Below are 26,987 nucleotides of genomic sequence, written 5' to 3'. Positions count from 1 at the left end.
CTGAGAAACTGCAAAGAATGAGAGAAAAAACAAAAGCTCTCTTGGTGGTGAAAAAGAGAGAGGATAAAGTAAATGTTGAAAAAGCTCTAGCTGGGTTAGGCTGTGCGAAGGTAAGGAAGGAGAGCATTTTCTAGTCTACTGATGTGGGAAAGCAGAAGTGGGTCTGCAGACATGGAATCTGACATTGAATGTAGTCTTAGATACAGCCAGGAGAGCAAGTGAATAAAAAAGGAGAAAAGGAGATCAGAACAAGTACACATCAGTTAATGTAAACAGTAGATAAAACTTCTTATTTGAGTGAATAAATAAAGACTTCTAATTCTACAGTGAATTCCTTTAAGCTCATGAAGGTAAGTGGTATAAAATGCGACATGGATTCACCAAACACCTTGCCTGACTACCCTGACAGCTCTTATTGATGAAGTAATCTGAGCTCTGGGAGAAAATGCAGCACATCCAAAGTCTGGACTTCAATAAAGTACCTGAAAGCGGCCATGTGGAAATAATTATTAAAGCTGGATAAAATGAGGGAGTAGTATATGAAGTGTCAAGTAGTGGAGGAGCTGGCTCAGATGGGAGTTCAGCAATTTTATTCAAGAAGGAAGTAACGGAGTTGGGTAACATCTACAGACTGTGGATCTGCGGACTGATCTTTGCAATGCTTTTGCTAAGGATACTGACCAAAAAGGAGAAATCTGCTAATGAAGCTCGCTGCTGAGGCAACATTTCCAGCCCTCATCAGTGCAGAGGAGGAAAGGCATGTCATACACTGAGAACCGCAAAATGATGTGGACTATATTAAAAATAGACATGTAATACTAGAAAGTACCAGGTCATGCCTGCACCAAGTAAGTGTTGACGATTTTGGCTGCCAGCAAGGTGCTTATCAGTTGAAAGCAGAGAAGGAGAAAGATTTGAGTATCAGTAAATAAATAAAGCCCCCAGTATTATGTGCTGTATAAATAGGCAAATGTGTTCTCAGGGTGTATCAGATGAGAGGCTTCTGGCAGGGTTGTATGTTACGCTGATAAGACCTCATCTGGAAAGCTGTGCACAATTCAGATCATGCAGGTTTTGGAAAGATTAATCCAAACAGGGACAGGTGTGGAGACCTGGGGGATGATCTGTGCACTGAGGAGCTTATCTCACGAGAGGAAGGCTTGGTTTGTTCAGCATAGCAAAACAAAAGCTAGGAAAGATTAGACTCTGTAAATGGTAAGCTGGGTAAACAGTGGCTGCCTGTTAAAATACTAAGATTTAACGAAGAGATGGATGAGTGTAGGTTAGACTTTAATTAATTGAGTGTCACAGTGAACGAAGCTTCTGTGTACTTTTCTCCAGCTGTCTGGTTCACGTACACTTACAGTCCTCTGGTTTTTCTGATGCTGGGGTTGTGAACATCTCACCTAGATTTTTTACTATGGTTCATTTCATCACAAACTGATTAAAAAGTGAATGGATTCAAGTCTAAAAAAGTTTGAAAAATCACTCCAAGTGGGCCTTTTCATTCCCTCCTTCCCCCCCTCCTTCAAGTATTTGTCATATTTTCTTGCTTTCTATAGCTCTACCTGGCTTGGCTGCTAGCTGTTTTAACATCATGCAGCAGGCTTGCCCCTTAGCATTCCTGCTTCATCTCAGAGAACAAATCCAGCCTGTGGCCAGACTGTGCAGTCTCCATTGCAGCTATAGGTTTTTGCAGCTAAAACATCTCTCAACTAGGGCATTTTATGTTCTTTTTAGCATCTGTTATCCCAAAACACTCAGATTGCCTTTTGCAGTCTGGCTCCCAGCAGGTTCTGCCAGTAGTGGTGAACGGGATAATGAAATAAGGTATTCTCTCGCTTTACTTTCCTCCCTCTGCCTCGTACCCTATTTCTCCCAGTTGCTCAATTTCCTCAGAAATTGCAGTTCCGACTGTTGCATTTATTGTTCATTCACTGACTTATTCTTTAGGTCCTAATGTAAACGGGCTGGAAGAGCCCAGCCTTGCTAAGCGCTTGCGTGGCACACCTGAGCGAATTGAGCTGGAGAATTACCGACTGTCGCTGCAACGGGAAGAGGAACTGGAAGAGGTTCCTGAGGAGACACTAGCAGAGCATAACCTGAGCAGTGTGTTGGACAAAGGAGCAGAGGAGGATGCGCCCAGCAGGTTAGTACACTTGTCCGTAAGCTTTTTATGTCCATCCCAACAGATTTTTGCCTATTGCTCACTCAGGTTTTGTTTCTTTTTTAACATACTGTTTACCAGGTTGCTTTTTCTAAAGTTCTTGAAAATATTCCAGATGTGCACATCATTATTTTAGGCTGTAATTTCTTATCTTCTCATTAGCTTGGTGCTGTTCTTAGAAGATAACTATAGAACCGCAATCACATGAAGTTTGGTCCTAAGTTGGAAAGGAATTTCAGAATTTATTCATTCATTAATTTGTTCAGAAATCTGTATTAAAGATGAACAATTCTTTTGAGAAAATAGAAGATGGATTCAAATGGAAGGGAGTTCCAAAATGGGCTATTTTTTTTTTCTATTTTACATCACAGTTCAACAACATTTTTAGTTAAAAAACTGCACATGTAATCCCAGCAGAGTGCTGTGGAAAGCCTAGAGATCTTAGTATGAAGTGGTGCTTATAGCTGTACACCTTCACAAATTTGTCTTTTTCTTTAAAGCGATGTGTAAATACATCAGAATGCAAGTATTTGCAGGTATAGCTGATGGAAATAGTTGTTGCAGAAGTCAGTGGGAGAGAGTATTTGATGAAGAATATCTTGCACTCTTTTAATTCGCAGTCTCTTGGTTGGAGTTTCTAATCATTGTAACAATAACAACCCTTATCTTCTCAGCTTTATTCTGCCTATCAGTCTTCTTGAAATAAACTCTGAAATAATGCTGTTACTGGTTTCCCAAGGCTTAGATCCTACAAACATATTCTAAGCATACATAACCTCTAGAAAAAATGTTTTACTCTAGACTCTAGAAAAAAATGCTTTACTGCATTTATGCATGTGAAATTGAATTGGTGTGGTGAGGAATGCAGCTGCGTGCATTAAAATGTTTATAAGTAGTAAAAAAAAATCTGTAATTTATTTATCTTATGATATAAATTTGAAGAGGAAGCATCTAAAAACGGGCAACTGCTAATAGCCTGAACTCTGCCAGTCTAAATGGAGAGTATGTATATTTGTACTTAGGAAGATGTAGCGTAATAGAAGTGCCTAGGAACTGCTGATAATTTGTATAGCAGATTTCTCCAAAACCTAAATAATACTTTTTGATTAATTTCTTCACATATTCTTTTCTTTGGAAGATACTATTTTGACATATTTTGCACAATTGAGAACTTTGATTTGGTTAAGTAATCATGAGACAATTTAATGGCAGATGCAAACTCTGCTTGCTTTATACTGATTCCTCCTTTAGCTCCCAATTCAAGCCTAGAAATTATATCACTGGGACAGTTTAGGCATTAGTAATATTGTGGGGTTTGTGGTCTGTTATGTTAATAGCTCTAAACCAAAATTTACCATAATGGAGCCCTATTATTATTTGTCATGATTCCAGTAAATCAGGACATGGTGGTTATGTTCAGCAAATGCTAGATTTCCAAAGGAGAAGAATTAGATTAAAAAGTGGAACTTTGGCGTTTTGGGATGAAGCTGTTGGTCATCTCCATGAGTTATCCTGCAGAATTGTGGAGTCAGAGGCCATTACTTCATTAGGTTAGGTAGCTTGATTTCCTCTTGTAAGCTTTGTCATATGTTTAGTTAGCCTTGTGATTTGAATTGAACTAGGTATTTGTGCCTATAATAGGTAGAATTGCTAGATTTTGCATGCTCAGAGCAGTGTTTACTAGGGAAGTTCACACTTATAATAGAAGGGAAAGAAAAATGTTACCAAATTCCCATTCAGTTTGACCTGGAGAAAATTTTGTCTCAAAACCAAACACTGCAAGCAATTTAGTTAGAGCATCAGTAAGGCTGTGTGGGCAGACATCAGGGAATTTTCTAGATGATGTAGCTCTGTCTTGTACCTCTGCTCAGCTGTATCAACTGCCTGGTATTTCACAGAAAGAAGGGGAAAAAAAAGGAAGAGATCTCAGTGCTTTTTCAGCAACGAAAAAAAAATTGATTTCTGCAGCAAGCCAACCAAAGCCCTGATTTGATCATCTTCATTGTCTGCGCAGAGCCGCAGGGTTAGGAGCAAGCTGAGGAAATGCAGGACTTTTTGTTCCCTCCGTGTCTTAAGGAGTAAGGGATTGAGCTTCAAGGTTCACCTGGATATGAACTCCAAATCAGAGACAGTGCCATTGGTTGTGCAGCTTCCCTACACACATATGCACACGTGCTCATGAGCATACATGTTCCAGAGAAGTTTTACAGAAAATACAGAATATTCTAAGGACATTTGTTCAAAACAGAGTTAATCTTCCATCAGTTCCTCAAGAGAAAACTCTTTATGTGCTTTACTCATTGACTTTAGCTTGCAGTAATGTGCAATTTGTCATCTGCACTTGTGGTGTAATCCTCTGTTACGGTGACCTTTCAAAGGAGCGTGACAGGACAGTGCATGTGGTGTTGACTTGTGTCACAGAATCACAGAACGCCTTGAGTTGGAAGGGACCTCAAAGCCCACCCAGCCCCAACCCCCTGCCATGGGCAGGGCTGCCTCCCAGCAGCTCAGGCTGCCCAGGGCCCCATCCAAGCTGGCCTTGAATGCCTCCAGGGATGGGGCACCCACAGCTTCTCTGGGCAGCTGTGCCAGGGCCTCACCACCCTCGGAGTGAGGAAAGGAATGGAAGAGGTTCACTTCCGTGGTTCAGGCTCCTTTCCACAGCACTGCATCTGTGTAGGAACATCTCTTCAAAGGGCTATTCAACTGGTTATAGAATTCCATAAAGTAACAAAGTTTACTGTTTGATCGCCACTTTGTAGGAAAGAAAAAAGAAAAAAAGAAGAAAAGTGTCACCTGTTGAATTATTTCTTGTGGCACATAATCAGCAAGCTGAAAGGAATGCCCATTATACCAGGCCATCCCGCTGCTCTCTCAGATTCTCATTTCTCAGTACTCAAAGGTCAAACAAAAAGCAGGTTATAAATAAAAGCCAAGGAAGGTAAAGTGAGCTGTGTGGTAAAGAATGCATGTCATCAATATTACATGAGATAAGCAGGCTGGTTGAAGAGCTTGTCCCACTCAGCCGTCATGGTAACAGTTGGAGCAGCAGTAAACCTTGCTGACAGCCCATGAACAAGCCAGCATGCAGCACCTGTCAGGTTTATTTCCATACCAAAGGGCAGGAAAGTGTGCTGCTAATCCGGGAGCAGGGAGGATGGAAATGTCACTTATCTCTGTGAGCATACCTGCGTAAAGCTTTTGGAATATACTCCATTCTCTTGGAATATACATGGAGTCCATGATGTGCAACTGTGTTTAGCATGTAAAAAAAAAGAGATGGCCCATTAAAAATAAGTATTCAATCTATGCTGTGAAAATGTGGCTTATAACTTTAGCATTTCATGAATGTCAAAATGATTTTATATATATGCAGCAGAACTTTCAGAGTCCATGGACAAAAATACATGACAATCTGGATGTGAAAAAATGTTTTCTTCATTAACTCCACTGTCAAAACCAATCTCTCATACTAGCAGCTGAATAAAATTATGTAAATATGATAGGTTCATGTAGTGGTAGAGTAACTCAACATTCTAAGCCTGAAAATGCTTATCTGCAATAGAAAAGAAAGGGTGCTGCTGTGTGTTGTTATTGTAAAGTGTAAGTTTGTCATATATAATACTCGTATAATGAAAATCTTATGTGTGGGGAAAAGAATTTCAGCAGCAATAGAACGTATGTTTCATAGACCTAAGTGCAATTTAAACTTCATCCTTTGCTATTTTCAACTTTCCTGTTTTCCCTTTCATTGTTTATGTGGAAGGGGTTCTGCTAAAGGTGTCAGTTTGTTGTCTGCAGTGATAGTTCCGTAAGGAAGCAGCAGCAGCAGAATACTGCTCTCAAATGATTCACCAAAATTCTAGCCATAGAATTTTATAGCTTTGTCCTTCAAATGAGATGAGTTTGGGCCTACTGAGATTTATATGAGAAACATCCAACTGCTGCTCTAGTAAATGCAATTATTTTCTGACAGTGTTCTATTAAGGAAAAGTAAAGAAAGAATACTTTGTCACCATGTGGATGCATTCTCTGAAGATGTTATGGTTTACATTTGTTTTCCAGTGACATGCAACCATCTTTCTTCCCAATATCTCTAGGTAGTCCAGCATGTAAGAATGAGCTAGTTGCAGTGTTGTATAGACAACAACAGTTCTGTAGACAATCCCTTGTCCCTTCTGCCTATACAGAAGAACTGCTAGAATCAAAGAGTGATGCCTACCAAAGAGCACTAATGATTTATTGTTTTGCATGTTTTAGACTTCACTGTGAGAATAATGAGCTCATCATTGTAATTATCCTTATACTGCTTCCTGTGGTTTCTTGCCACTGTGTACTCTCTGTACTTAATTGGATACATATGATAATTTTGTTTCCCTCAGCAAATTTGCATATGATACAGAGCTGAGTGGTGCAGTAGACATGCTAGAGGAAAGGCATGCTATCCAGAGGGACCTGGACAGGCTTGAGAGGTGGGCCCATGCCAACCTCGTGAAGTTCAACAAGGCCAAGTGCAAGATCCTGCACCTGAGTCAGGGCAATCCCAATCCCAAGCACAGATACAGGTTGGGCGGAGAATGATTTGAGAGCAGCCCTGAGGAGAAGGATTTGGGAGTGTTGATTGATGAAAAATTCTACATGAGCCGACAGTGTGTGCCTGCAGCCCAGAAAGCCAATTGTATCCTGGGTTGCATCAAGAGAAGTGTGACCAGCAGGGAGCGTGGCCTCAAGGGAGGTGGTTCTGCCCCTCTACTCTATTCTTGTGAGACCTCACCTGGAGTACTGCATCCAGTTCTGAGGCCCCAAAAACAAGGACACTGAGCAGTTGGAGTGGGTCCAGAGGAGGGCCATGAAGATGATCAGAGGGCTGGAGCACCTTCCCTCTGAGGACAGGCTGAGAACTGTGGCTCTTCAGCCTGGAGAAGAGAAGGCCTTAGAGTACCTGAAGGAGACCTACAGGAAAGCTGAGAAGGACATGTAGTGACAGAATGAGGGGAAATGATTCCAGACTGGAAGAGGATAGATTTAGACTAGGTATTAGGAAGAAATCCTTTACAGTGAGGGTGGTTAGACACTGGAACTGGTTGCCTGGCGCGGTTGTTGTTGCCTCCTTCCTGGAAGCATTCAAGGTCAGGCTGGATGGGGCTTTGAGCAACCTGGTCTAGCAGGAGGTGTCCCTGCCTATAGCAGGCAAGTTGGAACTAGGTGATCTTAACAGTGCCTTCCAACCCAAACCATGCCATAATTCTGTGTAGAAAAGTGAGGAATTTTGCATTTTTTTCCCGCTTTCCTTAGCTCTGTACAAATACATTCTGTATCCTTTGGCACCTGATAGTTGTGTTGTGAGTTCTTTCTACTCATAAAGTCTTCTATAGTTGTCCCCAGCAAGTGTCAAAAACATCTTAGCTATCCAAAACGCTAGCAGAAGCTGCCATTATCAAAAGATGTGACCTTTTACGTTACGATACTGCCAAGCACTCTTGAACCAGTTTATCCAAAGCAATGTGATATTAGGAAGGTCACTTCTCTCCACTGTATGATCACGCACTGTAATAATTAATACAGCACAAGTATTTGGACATGGCTTCATGGGTACTTTTATGTCACCTTGTGACCGTACTACAGGCCACACATAGTGCTGTCACTGAAAATACATATGAAATATTGAAAGCAGAAAATTAGTATTGCGGTTTCCTCTGTGTGTATCAGACTTGTATGTATTGGAATGACTTGTCAGTGATCCAGGGCTGATCTAGGAAACATTTACTAGTGGTTTCATTATCTTTTTTTTTTTTTTAAACTTTTACAGCAGTTCAGAGTCTGAGATGGAGGAGGAAGATGAAGATGAGGATGATGAACTGCTGCTGCCTCAACAACCCCCTTCAGACTTGGGAGGTGTGCCATGGAAAGAGGCTGTGCGCATCCATGCCCTATTGAAGGGGAAGAGTGAAGAAGAGATTGAGGCCGAGGCAAATAATGAGTATGATGACAAAGAAGAAGACGAGGAGGAGGAGGACGATGAGGAGTATGAAGAGGAGTCTAGCGAAGGTTAGACACATTGATTTGTCCCTTTTTTCTGCTAGACAACAGGGAAGACTGGGCTGCATACTTCTTGTTCTGCAGAACAAGCCTTGGAAAACTTTCTTTCTCCTTTCACTTTTTTATTACTTTGGTTTTTGAGGGAGTTATTGTTGAGGAAAGTTTTGAATTGGCCATTCTGGATACAGAAAGAACTTTCCCCTCGGAGCACTTGCAGCGCAAGTACCAGCACAATATGCTGTCCATACACCATGCCAACATGTGCAACTCACAGCTTTGTGACAATGTATTGTTTTATTGTTATTTATTATTTTTACTGGGAATTGGATTTGAATGGGCTCTTTGTTCCTTGATGGCAAGAACTGGAAGCACTGTGGAGGCAGTGTTTTCAGTGCTGCGGGGTGCTTCACTCAGGGGTAGTGCCCTAGCTGACAGCAGGACATCCCAGAAGAATCTGCTTTTAATTCTCCTTTGTTTAAGGACAACCTTGAGAAGTTCAGGGAGTTCAGAGGATTCTTGTTTTTTCTCTGAGGGATTTCTGTGGAAAATCTTTGAAAGGCTCCTTCCCCTGTGTGTTTGTCTCAGTCATCAAAATGCAGAGTTTATGCTAAGAATGGACATTTTCAGTGTTTCACCACCATTCCAATTTTCTCGCTGATCTTGTCTTTGTCTTTATACTTGCATTTCCCTTCTGTGAAGACTAGTAGACTCCAAAGAGCTTCTTCACAAAGGACTTTGGCTACCTACTGCGACACTGGTCCTGTTATTTTAGGTCTTAGTAGCAGTTTTGCTCATCAGGTCAGCAGGCTGCTTGCCTGGTTTTTAAATGTAGGAGCTGTGAAAGTCAGGACTGCTTTTTTAATGTGGTAACATGCATGTTTAGTCTGCTGAATCTTGGTGTGCTCAGACAGATGGGGTTTTCTTTGAGCAGTTTTCCTGCTACACACAGTAGGAATAAGGGGTCTCGGTGGATTTCCAGTCAGTCTTTCTTTCTGATGCTGTCCTTTCTCTCTCTTTCCTTCTTTCTCTCTCTCTCCATTGCTTATGTGTGTACACACGTATGTCTGATGTGATATATGGATGTGTGGTTCCCTCTGCTGTAGAGGGAGAGTATTGCCCTTGGGAGAAAGAGCTGCAGCAAGGCCTCTGGCTTCAACGTCTCTCAAATGAAGAGGACACGGGTACATTTAAAGGTACCCATATGCTATTTCCACTTCCCCTAAGTATGGGGGGAATGTTTTAAAGAGCAGGTCCCACACGAGAAGATTCTGTGTTTTACATAATTACTTTACCAGCTTTCTAAATATCGATTTCATAGCAGTTGTTAGCAGACATTGCCACTGATTTTAGAAAAAAAAAATAAAGTTGCCCAGCACTTGAGGGTATCCAGAAAACCTGGACAATTTGCAACTGTAATGTGCATGAACAATGACCCCCACCTAAATAGGAGCTTCAGGTTTGGTTCATACACACACAGACGAGCTGCACACTTGTGTAATATGTCAGACATGTGGGACACATCCAAAGTACTGTGATTGTGTGAGCAAACTTGCATTTTTTGTTATTGTCCTTTGTGAATGTATGTTTGTGGGGAGAGTCTACTGGGAAGCTAATCAAGTGGAGCAGATCCCTCAGATATTTCTATCATAAAATGTGCATAAGATGAATCTGGCATTCCTATCTAACTAGTTGTGCTGTTTTCCATAATGCATTTTGTTGCAGTTTATTTCTGATGGTTGTTTTTCATTTTTTTTGAAGCACTTGGTCCTAATAGCTTATTAATCCCTTAGTCCCTCAATGTGGTTCAGTAGAGCCAGAATTCATAAGAGGAGAACCCAAGTGCCTTACTGCAGGTAAGAGGGCATACCCTATCATCTAACTGCCTATTTTGCAGCTTATGGTTGTAACAATTGTAGCTTAGCTTCTGACATAAAAAACATAAAAAGTTATGTTTTTTTCCAAATTAACTTTTCTGGTGTTAAGAATGAGAAGTATTAGTAAGATGGCTGAAGAGCATAAGTGAAGCTGTTATAGCTGCTACTGTTCTCTAGACCTGGATTACAAGGAGTTGTTTAGCGTGTGGCTTCTCGTTCCATTTAAAGTTAAACATCCAGACTGTTCACTTCTTAGAAAGTGCCTGGAGAGGAAAGCTACCTTTCCGTATATAAGTGGAATTAGCAGCCAGCCTCCTGTAGAACTTTGCAGGCAGTCTTGAGAGAGGGCTACACCAAGTGTCTCTTGAAATTCTTAAGCATTTAGATCTCAAGGAAATATCAGATTTGCCTGTCAGGCAAGCAGCACTCCTACACAGTTGGCTGTGCTGTTTAAACTGCTCTTTATTTACTGCAAAAGGTAAAAAGGACCTATGTTTTAAGTGGGACAGGCCTCTGTTTGGAGACTTGTGGGGTAACTGAAGCTATGTTATGCTAGTCTAAATCACAGAGAAATCCATTTTAAAACATAGAGATCACGTGGGACCTGCTCTTTCCTAGCCTTGCTGAGTGACTATATACTTCTCAGCCATTGCTGGCAAACCTAAACCATTTAACACAAAATTTTGTTTGGCGATGCAAATGCTAACTCTACTCACCTTGGGGCCTGCATGTGAGTGCTTTGGACTGCAGTGAGAAAAGTCCAGACCTCTGTTCCTGCAAGATGTCCTGTAGTTTGTGCTGATTGATAAGAAAGCTCTCTGATGAGGTAACAGAGACCTAAAACTGCTGAATCCTTGGCTAAATGGTGAATTCTGCTCTGCATTTGAGTTTGTGCATCTGACCCCTTTTCCTCTTTAATAACCAACAGGTAATTCTGTCCTTCCTGCAGTTCCTTCTGCCTGTTTCTTCTGCAGTTTTGATGCCAAATGTCACACACAGTCATTTCTGAAACGGAAGTCTCAAACACTTTGTCATTTCTGGGGAAAACATGGCCGGGAAAGAGGACCTTTGTTAAAACAAGACAGCAGGAAATGATGAGTGCAACTTCTAAATGCTGCTGATGTTTCTTGTTTACTTCAAACACTAGTCCACAACATAAAAACCTAATTGTTTTTGAGGCTTTTAACTGCTGAAACAGTGTTGGCCCTATGTAGGGGTAATCAGCTGTTTTAAAAATTGACTTACTGCTTATGAAGTAAGTGGCATTTTATTTTTCAGAATGGATCATTTGCTTCTGAAGGGCACTATAGAAGACACAGAACACCTTGTTCCCTATAGAACAAGTTGGGTTTTCTTAATGGGTAAATAAAACCTGAACTGTAGTCCCATAACTGACAGCAGTGGAGGTAGGGTCTGTCAATATGATGTGCAGCAGGTCAGATGTTTCCAACACGGGTGTTTTGCGGCAGTTAAGCAGTTTGCTTATCAGTTGCTTCAGTAGTGTGCCTATTGTTCTCTCTGACCATCCATATCTGAGGGTTGTATAGGCAGATAATTGGGGAGTAATGCAATCTACTTCAAACAAAATCATTTCTGTAACAGGAAGTCCCTTCTGAGGAAGTGGAGACAAGTCATAATGAAAATACTGATATTCTTCGGAAAAAGAATTGTACCTTTTGAACAAGCTTTATAGTGCAAAATAGCAGGATTGCACAGTGTACTATTTTAAGCATGGACGCACATCCACATGCGTGAGAAACTCTGAGATCCATCATGTAATGTAATTCACAAGGAGATACTATTCAGCATAAATAGGAGTACTTAACCTAATAGAAGGGCATGAAAGACCTTTTGTTTTGGTGCCTCAAGCTACAATGCAGACTGTCCCTTAAAAGCAAGATGTCATTGACAATAGTCATGAAGAATAGGCTGAAGGAGCTGGAAATTTCTGCTACATTGGTATTTACATACCGCATATCTGTTGGACAGCCAGGGAATGTCTTTCATTTCAGTGAAACTGCCTGCAATAGACATAATCTGCAATGACGTTTTTGATAGCATCTCTTTGCCTCTGGAATGGCATTATTGAGCTTTGGTGGGGAGTCTGAAGAGCTCTGTGTTAGTGTTTGCGTGCACACACAATGCTGAACTTTTTCTGTCTTGAAAACTGTCTTAGCCAGTAATACCTTCTTTTCTTTTTTCTTATTTCCTTTCCTATGATGTGTTACCTTTCCTTTCCACTGTTGTCCCATCTCTTCCTCCCTGTCTTTCATTCCACCCTGCCCGCATCCCGGTACGCCATCCCCTCCTCCATCTGCTAGCTGGAAACCTTAGGCTGCAGCAGATTGTAAATCCGGTTGATCCTCTGGAGATTCTGGCAGATGTGCACTGGACACACATCCGTGAAAAAGAGGAGGAGGAAAAAATGGTCCCAGCCTCAAAGTCCTCCACCTCCAGAGGTAACTTTTCCCTGCCCTGCACCATCAGTTCCTAGATCACAGCTGCAGCTGTTTAACCCTGTTGCTTCTGTGCCCTTCAAGAACAGTGGACAGCAGGGACAGCTGTGATCCAAAGGAGCTGCATTCTGAAATTACACTTGGTTAAACATTTTGCTTTTCAAGTCAGTGTGTACTTAAAATGAGTGCTTTCTCAGCCCTGTGTTGTTGTGACTTCTGACCTACCTGTTTGTGTGCCTGCTCTGGCTCCATAGCATTCTTCCTCTCTGTACAGAGTACTGGCAGTCAGGTCCTGGTAACTGACTTCAGGGGTAGCAGTGCTTTCTGTGGCAGCAAGGACTCTGTGCCTCTTCAGAGAAAGTTAAAGGATTATATTGTGTACCTGCTACAGCAAAGATCAAACAGAGTTGGCTTCTGTATTGAGCCTCCACAGCTGTTATTCAAACTGCGTAACTGCATCTAGTATCATTGGTGAATGGTGGAGTTCCAAAGGTTTGCATATCTCACCACGGGTTATGTTGACTCCCTGTGCTGAAGACGGGACAGTATATCTGTTTCTTAAAGTGAGGTGTGAGCTTTTTGAATTGCCAGTTGCTTAAAGGAAAACTTAGGAAGGGGAATATGCTAACGGTCTAACACCTTCTGTGAGTCCCTGCAGCCCTTATTCGAGTCTGCATTACAGAGTATCTTAAGGTAAGTATGTTGCAAGTGCAGAAAGCTGAGCTTAGTTAAAGCTAATGATGCTGTTACTGAGTGCTTGTCTTCTATCAAAGTCTTGTAATTACTGTGGCAGAATTGCAGGGGGAGTAAGCGTGTTGTGAGAAGGGATGTCTTTCACAGGAAATATGAGATTAAGCTCATGACTGATCTGTATTACAGAACCCTAGGGCTTTACCTCATCTTGTCTGATCACATTCCATTCCAGATAATGATCTTTTCCTCATATTTCCAGATGGCTTATCTCTTGTTGTTTTTTTAAAATCATGATCCAACTTGATACACAGTTGCAGTTCAATTCAGCTATGCTTACAGTTGCAGTTTGCAGGATGCATTGGGACTTTCTGGTGTGAAAACAGCTCCCTGCAAGTAAGAAGCGCGCAGTGTTCCACTCTCTGTAATATTCAGTATTCCTAGAGCTTTAGGAAAAACAAGTAAAAAAAGTCAACGTATTTTCATAAGCTTACCACAACTGAGGTTGCTTTAGCTTCTGCCTGAGGGTCTGTGACGCTGTAGTTTTTTAATTCTTTCTGTTAGTTGACATTTTATAATTCCACTTGTCTATACTGTACACCTGCCAGCAAAGTAGAGGGAAACCTGCGTTGGTCCTTCCGAGTTGACTGTGGACTTTCCAGCTTCTCTTGGGAAGCAGAACAATAATATTTCCATCTCTTCCCTTCAAATTAGGCCAGACTAGGAAAACCTCGATCAGTAGATGAGCTCCTTCAGTTTCACTCTGATACAGTACAGGCAGTTTGTTTTTCGCAAGGGCTGTCACAAAGCACTTGTGGGTAGGCTCTAAGCTTTCCATCTGAGTTTAGTAGACAAACTTGTCCCTGGCTGAGCTGAGCTATGAGGTGCTTGCAGAGCTTATCAGGGCAGCGGTAACGGTGGGGTTTGTTCTGAAGGCTGGAGCAGCATGGCGGCACATGGAAGCCCCTACCACTGTGCTGTAGTGCCCCTTCTCATCTGCTGGCCTTCAGACCCAGGCAGCTCAGTTCCCTCAGCTGTAGGTTTCCTTCCTGTACAGAGTTTCAGGTGAAGCACGGCAACAGCAACCTGCGGGTCATTTTTTCTCACTGTGTATTTCCTCTAACATGGCAGATTCTAAAGGTTTGGCCCTTGACATTTGTCTGATATCTCAATTTTAACATCTCATAGGTTTTGTTCCTGTATTTCTCAGCGAAGACTCTCCCTTTGTCACTCTTCTGATTTAGACGCTTACTGATGGTCTAATTTTGACTTCTTATAATTTGTTGTTTTTTAAATTCAGCATCCGACCTTCCCTCCGTACGCCATGAGGCGGTACAGGCGTGGCTGGAGACGGTCCCTGGAGGTAGTTTGGTGATGTTAAATGTATTCCAATGCACAATAACCCTGCCCGTCTCTTCTCCATGCCTTCAGCAGCTGAGCTGGTACTTTAACCCTGGACTTACAGCCCTATCGCTACTGCATGACGGGAAGTGGAGGGAGGGAGGGGAGTGTGCATGCACACCTTGCTCAGACAGCCCATTCTTGCATGATGTTTGTTGTAACCCTTCTGAAGGGAGGCCAAACAGAGAGGTTATCTTTGGTATAACAAAGGAGGAATCTAGTTGAGTGTTTTGATTCTTTTTGTAAACTGGAAAGTAGGCCAGGTGTTACTCTCCCAGCTCCTTGACTAAAAGAACATGGGGCTTTCTTGCAGTCAAAAGATAAAGAGGTGGGATGCTGAAAGCAGTAGCAGTTATCTATAGCAACTGCAAACTAGCTATCTGATGAAGAAGACAGGAAAGAAGATGAAGGTTGAAGGTGGGATCTTTAAGAATAACAATGGCTGTTGGCTTTGGCTTGGGGATCCATGTATCTAGGAAAGCCTCAGTAAAGCTGAAGGATGGTAGGTAGAGCTCGCTTGCTTTTGTTGCGCAGTCATCTAAACTCTTACAAAACTGATGATTCTGGGACTAGAGAGAGTAGATTTCTGTAAGCAGTGCAAGTACCTAAATGAGTGGAACAGAAGTAATTATAGGTACGTAGTCATCTACAGCTAAGTTGCTTTGGCACATCAGAATAGCTGGCTCATCTATACAACTTTGCTTCTGCTGCTGCTTTGGCAGGAGAGCAGTGGATTACGAGATAGCTGCACATTGTGCAGCCTGCTCCTGGCTGCTAGCTGGTACAAGCAAAGTGCTGATCCCAGTTTCTGGCTGCCATAGTGCGTAGCTGCTGAGTTATTGTGTGACAGCTTTTGGCCTCTTGCTTCTTATCCTAACTGCGTATACGTATATGCACAGTATATGTATAATATAACCGACCACCTGCAAGCTCTCCGTGTCCCTCACAATGGGATCCCCCTTGCTCCAAGTCGTTCCTTGTCTGTGCATCCATAATCTTCGCTTGAGGTTTGTATACCAACCTATTTAAGAGCTGATTTTCTTTTCTCCCTCCGACACTCCCTGTGTGTATTGTGTCCCCTCATGGTTTCTGGATCTGAAGATACATGTGCACATAGTGGAATCAGATATTCCTAACGTCAAGTTACATTTCTGCAGGTTTTGATTAAGTTTACTCACGTTTGCTGTTATCACAAAACCATCCCACAACATTATTATTCCCCAAACAACATAGGCTAGTGCGTACTTCATCAACAATCAGACACAATTTGTTTTGTTCTGTACATTTAATATGCTTCTCTGGGAAGCCCAGCCTTTGCTGCGTGACTCAGCTTCCTACACTCTAACTCTGTAAGATTCTGTATTTTATAAGCCTGTGATGTAAGGGAATAGGCCAGTGTTTTATCACACGTAAACACAATTGCCTTTTCACAGTAGTTGACAGAAAATAAATTAACGCATATGTTTGTCTATCATGATACTACAGAGGGGAAAAGCATAGAAAAAGTACCTTCTGGAAAAGGTAGAATGAGGAAGACAAACCTTCCAGTGAAGGCTATATTTTGAGACCAGTGAAAAACTGAGAAAGAGGAGAGTCTATAAGACCTCAGTTTTAGGGAGGGTTGGTTTATTTTCAGGATTGTCTTAATTAGCAATGCTAACATGTTTGTGGTCCCAAATGCTCCATCTTCGGTGGCAAATAAAAAGATCAATGTCCACTATCTGGCTTTGAAGAAAGATGGCACAGTGTGATCCACACCCATAGGGTGAAAATAGGGAAAATTCCTTGTCATCCAGACTTGGAGGAATGCATCCAGACTCCTGCTGGAAACAGCCTCCAGCTCTACTGTGGGGAACTGCCAGGAGCCCTCCTAGAAAGGACAGTGTGACACTGTGTGCATGCAGGTCCAGAGGCTTGCAATGAATAGTTTACTGTAAAAGAGTGACCAAGAATCATCACTGTAGGACTGGGTGCTATGTGTATAGTTAGCAAACATTGTGCATGATGACACATGCTGACTGTGTATGCATTTGCAATAGGTGGATATATAACAGCACTAAATGACCTGCTGCTCAAATCTAAAAACGTAGTTCTACCTTGAAAAATCTGGAAGTGCTTCTTTATATTTAAATTATGTTTGAAATTATGGCATTCTATGAAAATGCTTGATGAAAAAAAAACCCTAGTAAAACATTCATAGTGTTGGAGATGGGTCAGGGTGTTGTGGGTTGTGGGTTTTTGTGTAGTTGTTGTTGGGTCTTTTTTTGTGGGGTTGTTTTTTGGATCGTTTGTTTCTAAGTTATTCTAGTATCAGTTATTAATGAAATGTAGACCTCACAGCTTGGTCTTCTCTCTTCCTGTGACTAAATACTGCTACAATTGCCAATGTCAAATGCCAAAGAGAGCCACAGCTGCCCATAGTTTAACAATTTCCACATGTAATAAAGTTTAGTCCTAGTGCTAGACTTCTCATCTCTGACTTACATCCTCAAATGCCTTTTCAATTTCTAGACGAATAGTTGTGGTACGCTGTGAGATTTCAGTTTTCACCTAATACACGTGTGCTATGAAGTGATAGTGATTTACTGGAAAAATAGTGAACTTAATTCTGGTTTGGTGGCCTCTCAGTCCCCTTCTTGTTAAATTTTTTCAGAAGGCCTTCTTCTCAGTAAAGTCCTGGCAGCTTTCACTGCAAATGCCTTACAAATCCCAAAGGGCAGGCACTCCTTTCTTTCTTGGAGTTTGAAAGTATCATTTCATATTCTGTCCTAGTTGACACACTTCAGAATTTCTTGTTCTGACAGTAATAAATAAATACGTTCACTATGATTTCAGTTCAGTGTATGCCCTTTTCACTGTATAGATGTTTTTCTTTTCTCTAAATTTTGGAATATATTCTAGCTTCGTGTGAAGATAATGGTGTGGAGGATGAGCTGGGCACAGAGCCTGCAGACACTGAAGGGCAGGCGGGTGAAGAGGGAGACACGGGTGCAGAGCTGGATGACGGTAGGGAACCTCTATGCATCTTGTGAGCCTCTTATGTCAACAGAATTGTATTGATATAAAACAGTTTGTATGAGGGTACTTAAGCCTAATCATGTTTTTAGTAGGAGTTTCTTTCAAATAGCTTAGAGAGAGCCAGGCTTGAAGGACAAAAAGAAACAGAAACCTCTGTGCTATGGGTTATAGAATAAATTTCTTGCATCCTTTCCCTATCTGCTATTTAGAGGATTCAGTCTTGTGTTCGTGTTCAGTATGAATAACAAAAATAGAAGTAAATTTGTGAAGAGGTCGTAGTACTGTACTAAAAATCTTCTGCTACTGTAGAAAGAGCTGCACATGCCAAAAAACATTGAGAAGTTTTTAGAAAACTGAGAAGCTATAACATCAATTACCTCTTTAGTACTTTCTAGTAATGATCTATCATATACTACTAAAATGACTGTTTCAGCACTAAGAAAAGAAGTAAAACATTTAGGTATTCATGTTATGAAAGTGATAAGCACCATGTGAACAAAAGAATTATGGAAGATTTTGAAAATAATAAACAGATGTCTTGATGGACTTGCATCCAAAATGTCGTCATCTTTCTTTTTTTTTTTTTTTTTTTTCCTCTTTACCCCTTCCTGCCTAACCTGTGTTATTCATGACCAGATGACATCCCATCTGATGCAGAAGCCGAGTTTCGCTTACATCGAGGTAGCACAGAAGAGCCAAGACTAACAGTTTCTGAAGATGAAGAAGGAGCAGAAGATGCTTCTTGCAGCGTGGCAGAAGGTAATAGCTTTCCCACCAGTGTTTGAATGATTGTAATTGCCTTCTGGATAGTCTATACATTTATTTAATATTTTAAATCTCTTGGATTTGAACCAACTCACTGCTCTCAGTGCAAGGTATGTGCCTGCGTTAATGTTTTACGAAGAGTGTTACAAGTCCATTGATTACAGCTTTGGAAAGAGTGAGAGCCCATCTAATTGCTGCTGCTTGTAGAATCTTTTATATAAAATTTTTTACTGCTTTGTACATGTACAAAATTTTGGTGGGGTTCCAGATGTCTAACCTAGAATTTGTAAGACGTGGAATTTGTCACTACTTGCTGCATGTAACATTAAAAATTCAGAATACAGCAGTCTCATTTGTTTTCTTAAACATATTTTTGCTTTCTGTAGATCCATGCAAGCCGTCCGCTCCTAGCCAGTCAACTAATGACATTGTTCTTCCTCTGTCTCCAGCTGATAGTCTCAAAGCAGAACAAGCAGAGGTAAGAAGGGGAATTGGTTAAGTTTTCTACTTAGAACAGTTCTATAGAACTGTTTGTTGGACAAACTATTGAGAACTGACCGTCATGCTCTTTTCTTCTTTTTAGTCTCTGTAATCGGTGTTCTTGAAATTTCACTTTATGTAGGCTTTAAAAATAATGTACTGTCTTTCTTTCCTACTTTTAGTGTGTAGAGGCTCTGTCACAGTCACCCAAGTTCCCATCACAAAATACAAAAAGAATTAAAGAGGATATTTTCATTTCAATGCGCAGTTAACAAGAAGTATATTGCATATAATGCATAATGGGAGTCATCAGTGAGCTATTTCTTGGTTGTCCTGGTTTGGGTATCCTTTCTGTACCAAAACCAGATTCTGTACTAATCTTATTTGTATTACTTATTCCATAGTAACCAAGTGTTTACTTTTTCCAGGGTAACAATTTAGTTCAGCTGAAGGAAGCTGAGTTATTTAACGTTGTACTGTTAGCCCTGAAGTCAGCATGCAAGCTTACTGTGGTGTTTCCAGCTAATAGGGTGCAAGAACAGAAAGTCCATGACCCTTAAGATGTTTATTTCAAACATTTATCTCCAGTGTTTGTGAAGAATTGCTTAATGATTTGACTTTCCTAGAGAGTTTTGTTATAAACCATTTTACTTGCACAATGGACAGATGATGGGATAAGGCTAGTTTGCTGACAGCAATTGTTGACAACATTGTCTATTAAAATGGAGGGTGATTATTTTTTCAGACCAATCCAATGATTCTGTTAGACAGTTATACTTTGCATTGGGATAATATCCAAATGCAGTACTTAAAGACCTAAATGCTTAACATGTCATAGGAGCACACAGACCAGTTCATTCTCTAGTGGTCTTGTGACAATTGAACTAAACTTCCTGCTTTTAGAAGAAAGCTGGTGCAAAAGATACCAGTGGAAAGATAATATAAGAACTCAGTAAGAGAAATCTCTTGCTGAAAGGTTAGATATTAAAACAAAGAATTTATACTACTGAGTAATATGGCAGTTTGCCTAATTTGCTCTTAAAGCACCCCTTGCTTTAAAAAAAAAGTTGCAGCTGCAGTGGATGCAAGCCAGCAGAAAGTGCTGTGTTGATGAGAGCTTGAGAGTCTTGAATGAAATCTGTCTGAGATGAGGAACTCCTAATATATGCAGAGTTGGATATTGAAAAAGAGAGTGGGAAAAGATAGAAATAGATTTCTGGAATTTAGCATTCTTTTTGTTCCAAAAGTTAAATTTGTCTTATTGTTGTGTACACAACAATTGTTGTATAAAGAATAGTTATACAATTGGACGTCTGCATCTGAGAAGGAATCCTAAGCAACATTGAAGGCCTGGGAGGAAGATGTGATTTGTGCTTTCTTTTTTTTTTCCAAATTTTAATACTTGGGTGGATAAGCAGTAAAAAATGTAGCAGCATTCTAATGTGACCAGTGACTACTAATATTTTATTAAATTATATTATATTTTATTTATTAGGATGTAAAAGATCCCCTGGCTGCAATAAAGTCTCCAGAGGCACGCTTTTTCCCTGAGCTTTTCCTTCTTGAGGAAGGACCAAAGGATGAAATTCCCAAAGACAGAAAAGCTAAAAGCCCTTCTGTGCCACTTTCTCCAGTGTTATCTCAGCCGGTTGCATCACCAGAAACTACTGCACCTACATCTCCAGCAGAATCTCAGCCAGCAGCACCAAAATTGGCTTCATCTCCAACATCTTCTCAAAAGCCTATCTGTTCACAGCCTCTGCCTTCTGCTGAGACATCCATTCCATCCCCAGTGGAGCCTCCAGTATGTTTCCAGCCTGGCCCAGCCTTAACTTCTACTCCTCTAGCTAAACTGGTCCTCAGGAACCAGGATAGTGAGGTGGAGAAACTGGGGAGCCCTACCTCTGCAGAAGAAACTCTGAAACGTAGTAACCTCGTAGAAGAGTTCTGGATGAAGAGTGCTGAAATCCGGAGGAGCTTAGGACTGACCCCAGTAGACAGAAACAAACGTTCAGAATCAAGCTTTCCTATATCTGCCCTTGAGACGACTCCTCTGAAGACTTTTAACAGTGAGAGTATCACAGGGGATGAAAGGATGCATCTTGTGAAGCCACAGCCTGCCCCAAGAAGGCAGGGACTATCCAAGTTAGAAAATGAGCAAATTTCTCTGCTCACTCCAAAATCTCCATCAGAAAAAGAACTGAGGAGTTCCCATGAAGTTAAGAGAGATGTATCCAGCAGTTCAGGACTTGGCCTTCAGGAGAGCTCATCTAACATGAGAACTTTGGCTAGTCAGAGCTTCAACACTTCTGACTCTACTATGCTTACTCCTCCATCAAGTCCCCCACCACCACCTCCTCAAGATGAAGAACCAGCTACTTTGCGTAGAAAAAGGTATCAAGCGCTTTGGCAGAATGAGATTGAATCCAAGTCACCTCCAACACCAGCATCAACGCCTCCCGTTCCTCCACGCCATGAGCCAACCTCTGCTGTCAAAGAACCAACGCAGGCCAAAAAAGATGACGTGCGAAAGTCTTTTGCAGAGAGTGTGGATGAGATTCCATTTGCTGATGATGTGGAGGACACATATGATGACAGGACGGAGGACTCAAGCCTTCATGAGAAGTTCTTTACACCTCCTACCAGTAGGCCACGGCCAGAGAAACCACTTGTTTTGCCCTTGGTCAAGGAAAATGGTGGTCCACCCTCTATGGAGGGAGGGGTTAACCAAAAGAAGAGAGTGTTGCCTGAAATTTCTGCAGAGGCCAAGGAGCTTGCTGAAGAAAGGATGAGAGCCAGAGAGAAGTCTGTCAAGAGCCAAGTACTACGTGATGCCATGGCTAAACAGTTATGTAAGATGAAAGATATGGAGATGGCTGCAGCTGCAGCTGCTGGAGCCACAAGGGCACGAAAAGCATCTTCTGTGCCTTTGAAGACCAAAGACTTGTTTCATGACTCTCCAAAGCACTTGGCATTGAAAATAGCAGAGGGGTCCACACTAAAGCATGATGCTGCTAGTGAGAAGTTCTCCACTCCTGCTGCTGATGTGGCTGGACCTGAAGGATCTGTCACCTCTTCAGAGGGCTCCAGTGGGAAGAGTAAGAAAAGAACTTCTCTTTTCTCCCCTCGTAAGAACAAAAAGGAGAAGAAATCCAAAAATGACAGCAGGCTTTCTGACAAATCTAGTGGTGGGACAGAGGAAACAACAAAGTCCAGGTCATTATGGAAGTCTGTTTTTTCTGGGTATAAGAAAGACAAGAAGAAGAAAGCTGATGACAAATCCTGCCCAAGTACTCCCTCAAGTAGTGCTACTGTGGACTCTGGCAAGCACAAAGCATCTCCGTTGATTACAGCTGCAGGTACAATAGATACGTGATACAGCTGTGTATCCTTGAAAGTAAATTTGTCATCATGATATTGTGTTGAATGGCACCTCTCCTCATTGTTAGAGGTGAAGATCAGGATAAGTAGCAGCAACTGGAATTGTGTGTCTGCATATTTACGGAATTAAAAGGATCCTTAAATAGAAGCTTCACTCTTAATATGTACAAGGCACATCCAGGTTCTGCCTTATGCTGATTTGAGAAATAAGCACTATTTACTGGAGTCAGGTGTTTGTGATGTTAGATCTTTGTTTTATATCTGATCCTCATCTTTTCCATGGATGTTCTGTTTCTTTCAACCTGGTTCTGTGGATACAGAAGACTGCAGAGATGCAGTCACTGCTGTGTTCTTGGTGATCTGACAACTGTTTGCTCACCTAAACGTGCAGATTCTGCAGCCTCATGTAAATCTCTCATATGCCATTATGTACAGTCAGGGATGTTTAGTGCCAAGTTGTGATATGATAAATAAGTTAGCCGTAAACATAATCAAAAGCAAACATGTTACATTTCTTTGGCCTTGTACAAAAAGCCAGAATGGTGCTTGCTGCTGTCACCAAGTGCTGTATGTTTCATTAGAGCATTGAAGCAGCAGAAAGGAAGAATCATGACCATGGCTTCTAGTATTGTTTGCAGAAAGTGATGCACACTCAGATTTAAGCTTCTGACTAGTGACCATCATTTTGTGGAACAGTGCTTCTGTGCTGACCATGTAATCCCAGGCAGCACAGCTAAAACTGGCATAAACAACTGTAATTTTGAAGTTCAAGCAGCTTGCCAGCTGGGATCTGAAGTGCTTACAGAGGGAAATGCACTCTTGTAGCTACTATTTTTCTAACTTCCCCTTCTTATTCCTGTCTTCTCAGATTTGCAGCTCCGTCGACACCTGAGTTTCTCAGAGGACTCTGACCTCTCCAGTGATGATGTTCTGGAACGCTCCTCCCAGAAATCCAAGCGAGAGGTAAGCGGATCTTGTATCATACAGATCAGAGACTCAGACCCATGGCAGGAGTTTAGGTGATGCTTTTTGTCATTGTTACTGTTTCTTCTGTGGAACAGGCTTTCCTGGAAGCTGACCAACGATTTGTTTCACTTACTTCACAATTACAAGCTACTTTCTATTGTTATAATATGAAGGGTCTTTTATCTCACTTAGGTTGTTTTACAACTGAATATCACAGTCTGAATAGCGAATCTTGTCTCTGTAATGATCATGTCAATAATCTACAGAAAACAAGAGTTTAATGTCAGAAGAGCAAATTTCACTCACTCTTATGTTACTGCAAAAAGGTAGTCCTCACTGTTGTAAGGGTCCAACTGAAGCACTTTGTTTCACCAGCCTTTCTGATAGACTGATGAGGTAGAATTCCAGGCAAACTACAGGCAGCAGTATACTTTTTTATGCCTCAAGAGCACAGTCAAGACAGATTGTCAACTGAAAGGTAAGCTGTAGTTTGCAATTTGTGACTCGTGCAGGTCTACATATTTTTCCTAGGCAAAGAATATTATACCTTCTTATTCTTGAAGGAGAGATCACAGAATCACAGAATCACAGAATTGTAGGGGTTGGAAGGGACCTCTAGAGATCATCGAGACCAACCCCCCTGCCAAAGCAGGTTCCCTACACCAGGTCGCACAGGTAGGCGTTCAGGCGAGACTTGAATATCTCCAGAGAAGGAGACTCCACAACCTCCCTGGGCAGCCTGTTCCAGTGCTCCGTCACCCTCACCGTGAAGAAGTTCTTACGCACATTCGTGCGAAACTTCCTATGCTGCAGCTTATGTCCGTTTCCCCTCGTCCTGTCTCCACGTACCACTGAAAAGAGACTGGCCTCACCGCTATGGCCGCCACACCTCAGATATTTATAAACCTGGATCAGGTCCCCTCTCAGTCTTCTTTTCTCAAGGCTAAACAGACCCAGTTTACTTAGCCTTTCTTCATAGGGGAGATGCTCCAGGCCCTTCACCATCTTTGTGGCCCTCCGCTGGACTCTTTCCAAGAGATCCCTGTCTTTTTTGTACTGGGGAGCCCAGAACTGGACACAGTACTCCAGATGAGGCCTTACCAGGGCAGAGTAGAGGGGGAGGATCACCTCCCTCGACCTGCTGGACACGCTCTTCTTAATGCACCCCAGAATGCCATTGGCCTTTTTGGCCACGAGGGCACACTGCTGGCTCATGGCCAACCTGTCGTCCACCAGGACGCCCAGGTCCCTCTCTGCAGAGCTCCTCTCCAGCAGCTCATCCCCCAATCATCAGTTGTCACTCCTACTTTGACCTTGTTTTGTTTGAGGATTTCTTGGTAGTTGCTGAGTATTTCTTTGTGTCTGTTATAAAGAAAACAAATGTAAGGACAAAATACACAGTGATCCCTTTTGAAATCCCAGTATATAGTGGTTAGCCTTAGCATGGTATTTTCATTCCATGTAGTCTGGTGTGAACTCTGCTTCTTCTGGAAACTTCTTGTTCCTGAGCAAACTTCCCCAAGCTAATGCAGTAGTACAATGGTGTAAGACATATCAACATCTAAAATAGTTTCACTTTAAGTGGTACTTTAATTAAGTTATTGGATAAAGCAGACTAGATACCAGTGCGCTTTTGTAAATCGCAGAAAGAAAAATACTTTTAGTTTATTTGCAGTGTTTAAAAAATGTGTGGTGAGAACTAAGTGCCAAAGTTAGATGCTTTTAAGTTACTTATTTCAATTTTGGATGGCACTGTTCCACTGCTGGTGGAAAATGTAAGGATATGCTCTGCTTCGTTCATTGTTACTGGCGTCTAAGCTCTGCAAGACAGACTTTGCAAGGTATAAAGAATAAGTAGAGATTTCATTGGCCCTCCTGGTACTAAAGAATGAAAAATGAATTCTTCCTGTCCTTTCTCAATGGAGCCTGGTCCATATATTAAATAACTCAGGAAGAGATTATCTCAGAGGGTAGTGTCCCAGACACAGTGGTCTGTACCTCCTGTCTCAAACCTTTGATCTAGTCCTGCATTTCTGTATATATATAAGGCTGGTAGAAGGACTTGATGAAAAGTAAGAATTTCTTTGCATTTACTTACCTCTCTTTCAGTTTCTCTTCCTAGTTGATGTAGATCTCTTCTGAGAAGAAGATTATTTTATTTTTATTTTATTCCTCTTTTTCTCTTCCCCTTTCATTCCTTCTTGCATGCCCTCAAGGTGTTTCATGAGAAATTCTGCATCTTCCAAGAGATGCAGAAGAACGAGGTACCTGTGGTTAGCAGAGGACAGATATGCAATACAGGGGTTCAGATAAGAGTTACGGAGTTACTGTTCTACCTTGTGTGCTCCTTCAGGAGGAAGCAGGCCTTAAATAAGGTCCATGTCTATTTTCAGACTTGAGTATGCCTTGATAGCCCATGGTTGTTTGTTTTTTTTTGTACGTTTGTCTTTTCTATGCTGAGCTACTTTCATTTAAAATGACATTAGCAGAAGAAGATACGGTCACTAAGCTTTGTGGGGATAGGTGACAGTGGCAGATGGCTGGAATCCTAACACTCAAAATATCTCACCAGTTTTCCAAAGGTATCTTGGTAACATCTCATTTTCTCCTGTTTGCTGTTGCTGAGCTTATATTAAGAATTTCTTTGGCTCAGCATCTGCCTGTTTTCTAAAGGAATAGTTTTTGAGAATGGATTTGTTTAGAGGAAACAAATCAGAGAATTCCACTTACCTAATTTTATTGCATCCTGTCCAAGGATGTGAAACATAGATGCAAACATGGAATGTGTTGCTGTCAAAAGAAATGTAACTGAACTTTGGGACTGACGAAACTGGGTTTGTACTGATTTGGGGTGGGAATGTTATGTGTTTTAAATTACAAGCTACTTACTATGGGTAAAAGTTTACTTCCTATATGGCACTTAACTTTTATGTGAACCCCTTCTCTAATCTGAAATTTTACTTGTGCTGCTTTTTCAGTAATTGTAGTGAGCTTGCTTCCTAGATGGCTTGCTCTGTGTAGCCTGTTCTTTGTGATCAGCAGCAAATTTCTTCCGTGCTGTTCAGTGTAATGTCTTTCAAGAGAAGCATCTTGTAAAGAATTCCTACTGTGAATACCCTGTGGGTTCCTTGTGTATGGGTGTGTCGTTGTGCGTGTTTGTCACTGTTCCTCTACAGTTGTGGTATTGTGATCAGACGTGTTTTACTCACAGGTAGTTTGCTTTTTACTGATGGTTGCTTATGTGCATAAGTTGTTCTATGGCTTTTCGTTTGTGGTTGTTTTTAGTTAATTAAATGTGAAAATGCAAAATGCTGACTGTTTGCCCAGAATGGCATAATGCCCTCTGTACTTCATGACACAAGACAAATTTCCCTCTCTTAAAGACTCTAGGTAGTTTACTTGCCTTATTTTCAGGTACACCTTAACCTAGAATTTTCTTGAGGAGGGAAGGCAATGGTCCTCTCCTCTCCTCTCCTCTCCTCTCCTCTCCTCTCCTCTCCTCTCCTCTCCTCTCCTCTCCTCTCCTCTCCTCTCCTCTCCTCTCCTCTCCTCTCCTCTCCTCTCCTCTCCTCTCCTCTCCTCTCCTCTCCTCTCCTCTCCTCTCCTCTCCTCTCCTCTCCTCTCCTCTCCTCTCCTCTCCCTTCCCCTCTCATGAATATCACATCTTTTTTTTTTTTTTCTCTTCTCCTAATTTTAGCTCCTTAGGTTCTCTGGAGGTTCTCTTTTTAAACAGGGAGATGACAGGTAACT

The 26,987-nt window shown here is 41.6% G+C and overlaps 1 protein-coding gene across 14 annotated transcripts in view; it reads left to right on the top strand.

Annotated features, from left to right (window-relative positions):
• The window catches only part of MICAL3 (microtubule associated monooxygenase, calponin and LIM domain containing 3), a 155,753-nt gene that overhangs the window by 103,853 nt on the left and 24,913 nt on the right, over positions 1 to 26,987 (top strand). For 9 of the 14 annotated variants that reach the window (XM_085230521.1, XM_085230515.1, XM_085230499.1 and 6 more), the window contains 10 exons: positions 1,954 to 2,149; positions 7,977 to 8,215; positions 9,310 to 9,399; positions 12,402 to 12,539; positions 14,527 to 14,589; positions 17,529 to 17,633; positions 18,282 to 18,404; positions 18,797 to 18,888; positions 20,386 to 22,249; positions 23,140 to 23,234. In XM_085230521.1, coding sequence (XP_085086647.1) covers positions 1,954 to 2,149; positions 7,977 to 8,215; positions 9,310 to 9,399; positions 12,402 to 12,539; positions 14,527 to 14,589; positions 17,529 to 17,633; positions 18,282 to 18,404; positions 18,797 to 18,888; positions 20,386 to 22,249; positions 23,140 to 23,234 — 3,005 coding nt within the window. The remainder of the gene's footprint in view (positions 1 to 1,953; positions 2,150 to 7,976; positions 8,216 to 9,309; positions 9,400 to 12,401; positions 12,540 to 14,526; positions 14,590 to 17,528; positions 17,634 to 18,281; positions 18,405 to 18,796; positions 18,889 to 20,385; positions 22,250 to 23,139; positions 23,235 to 26,987) is intronic. The other 5 variants (XM_085230538.1, XM_085230526.1, XM_085230477.1 and 2 more) reach the window with 3 other exon arrangements.

The sequence above is a fragment of the Meleagris gallopavo genome, chromosome 1, assembly GCF_905368555.1.
Source record: "Meleagris gallopavo chromosome 1, MGAL_WU_HG_1.1, whole genome shotgun sequence".
NCBI lineage: Eukaryota > Metazoa > Chordata > Aves > Galliformes > Phasianidae > Meleagris > Meleagris gallopavo.
Note: the sequence above shows the minus strand (reverse complement) of the source record. Positions and strands in the feature narration are given on the sequence as shown.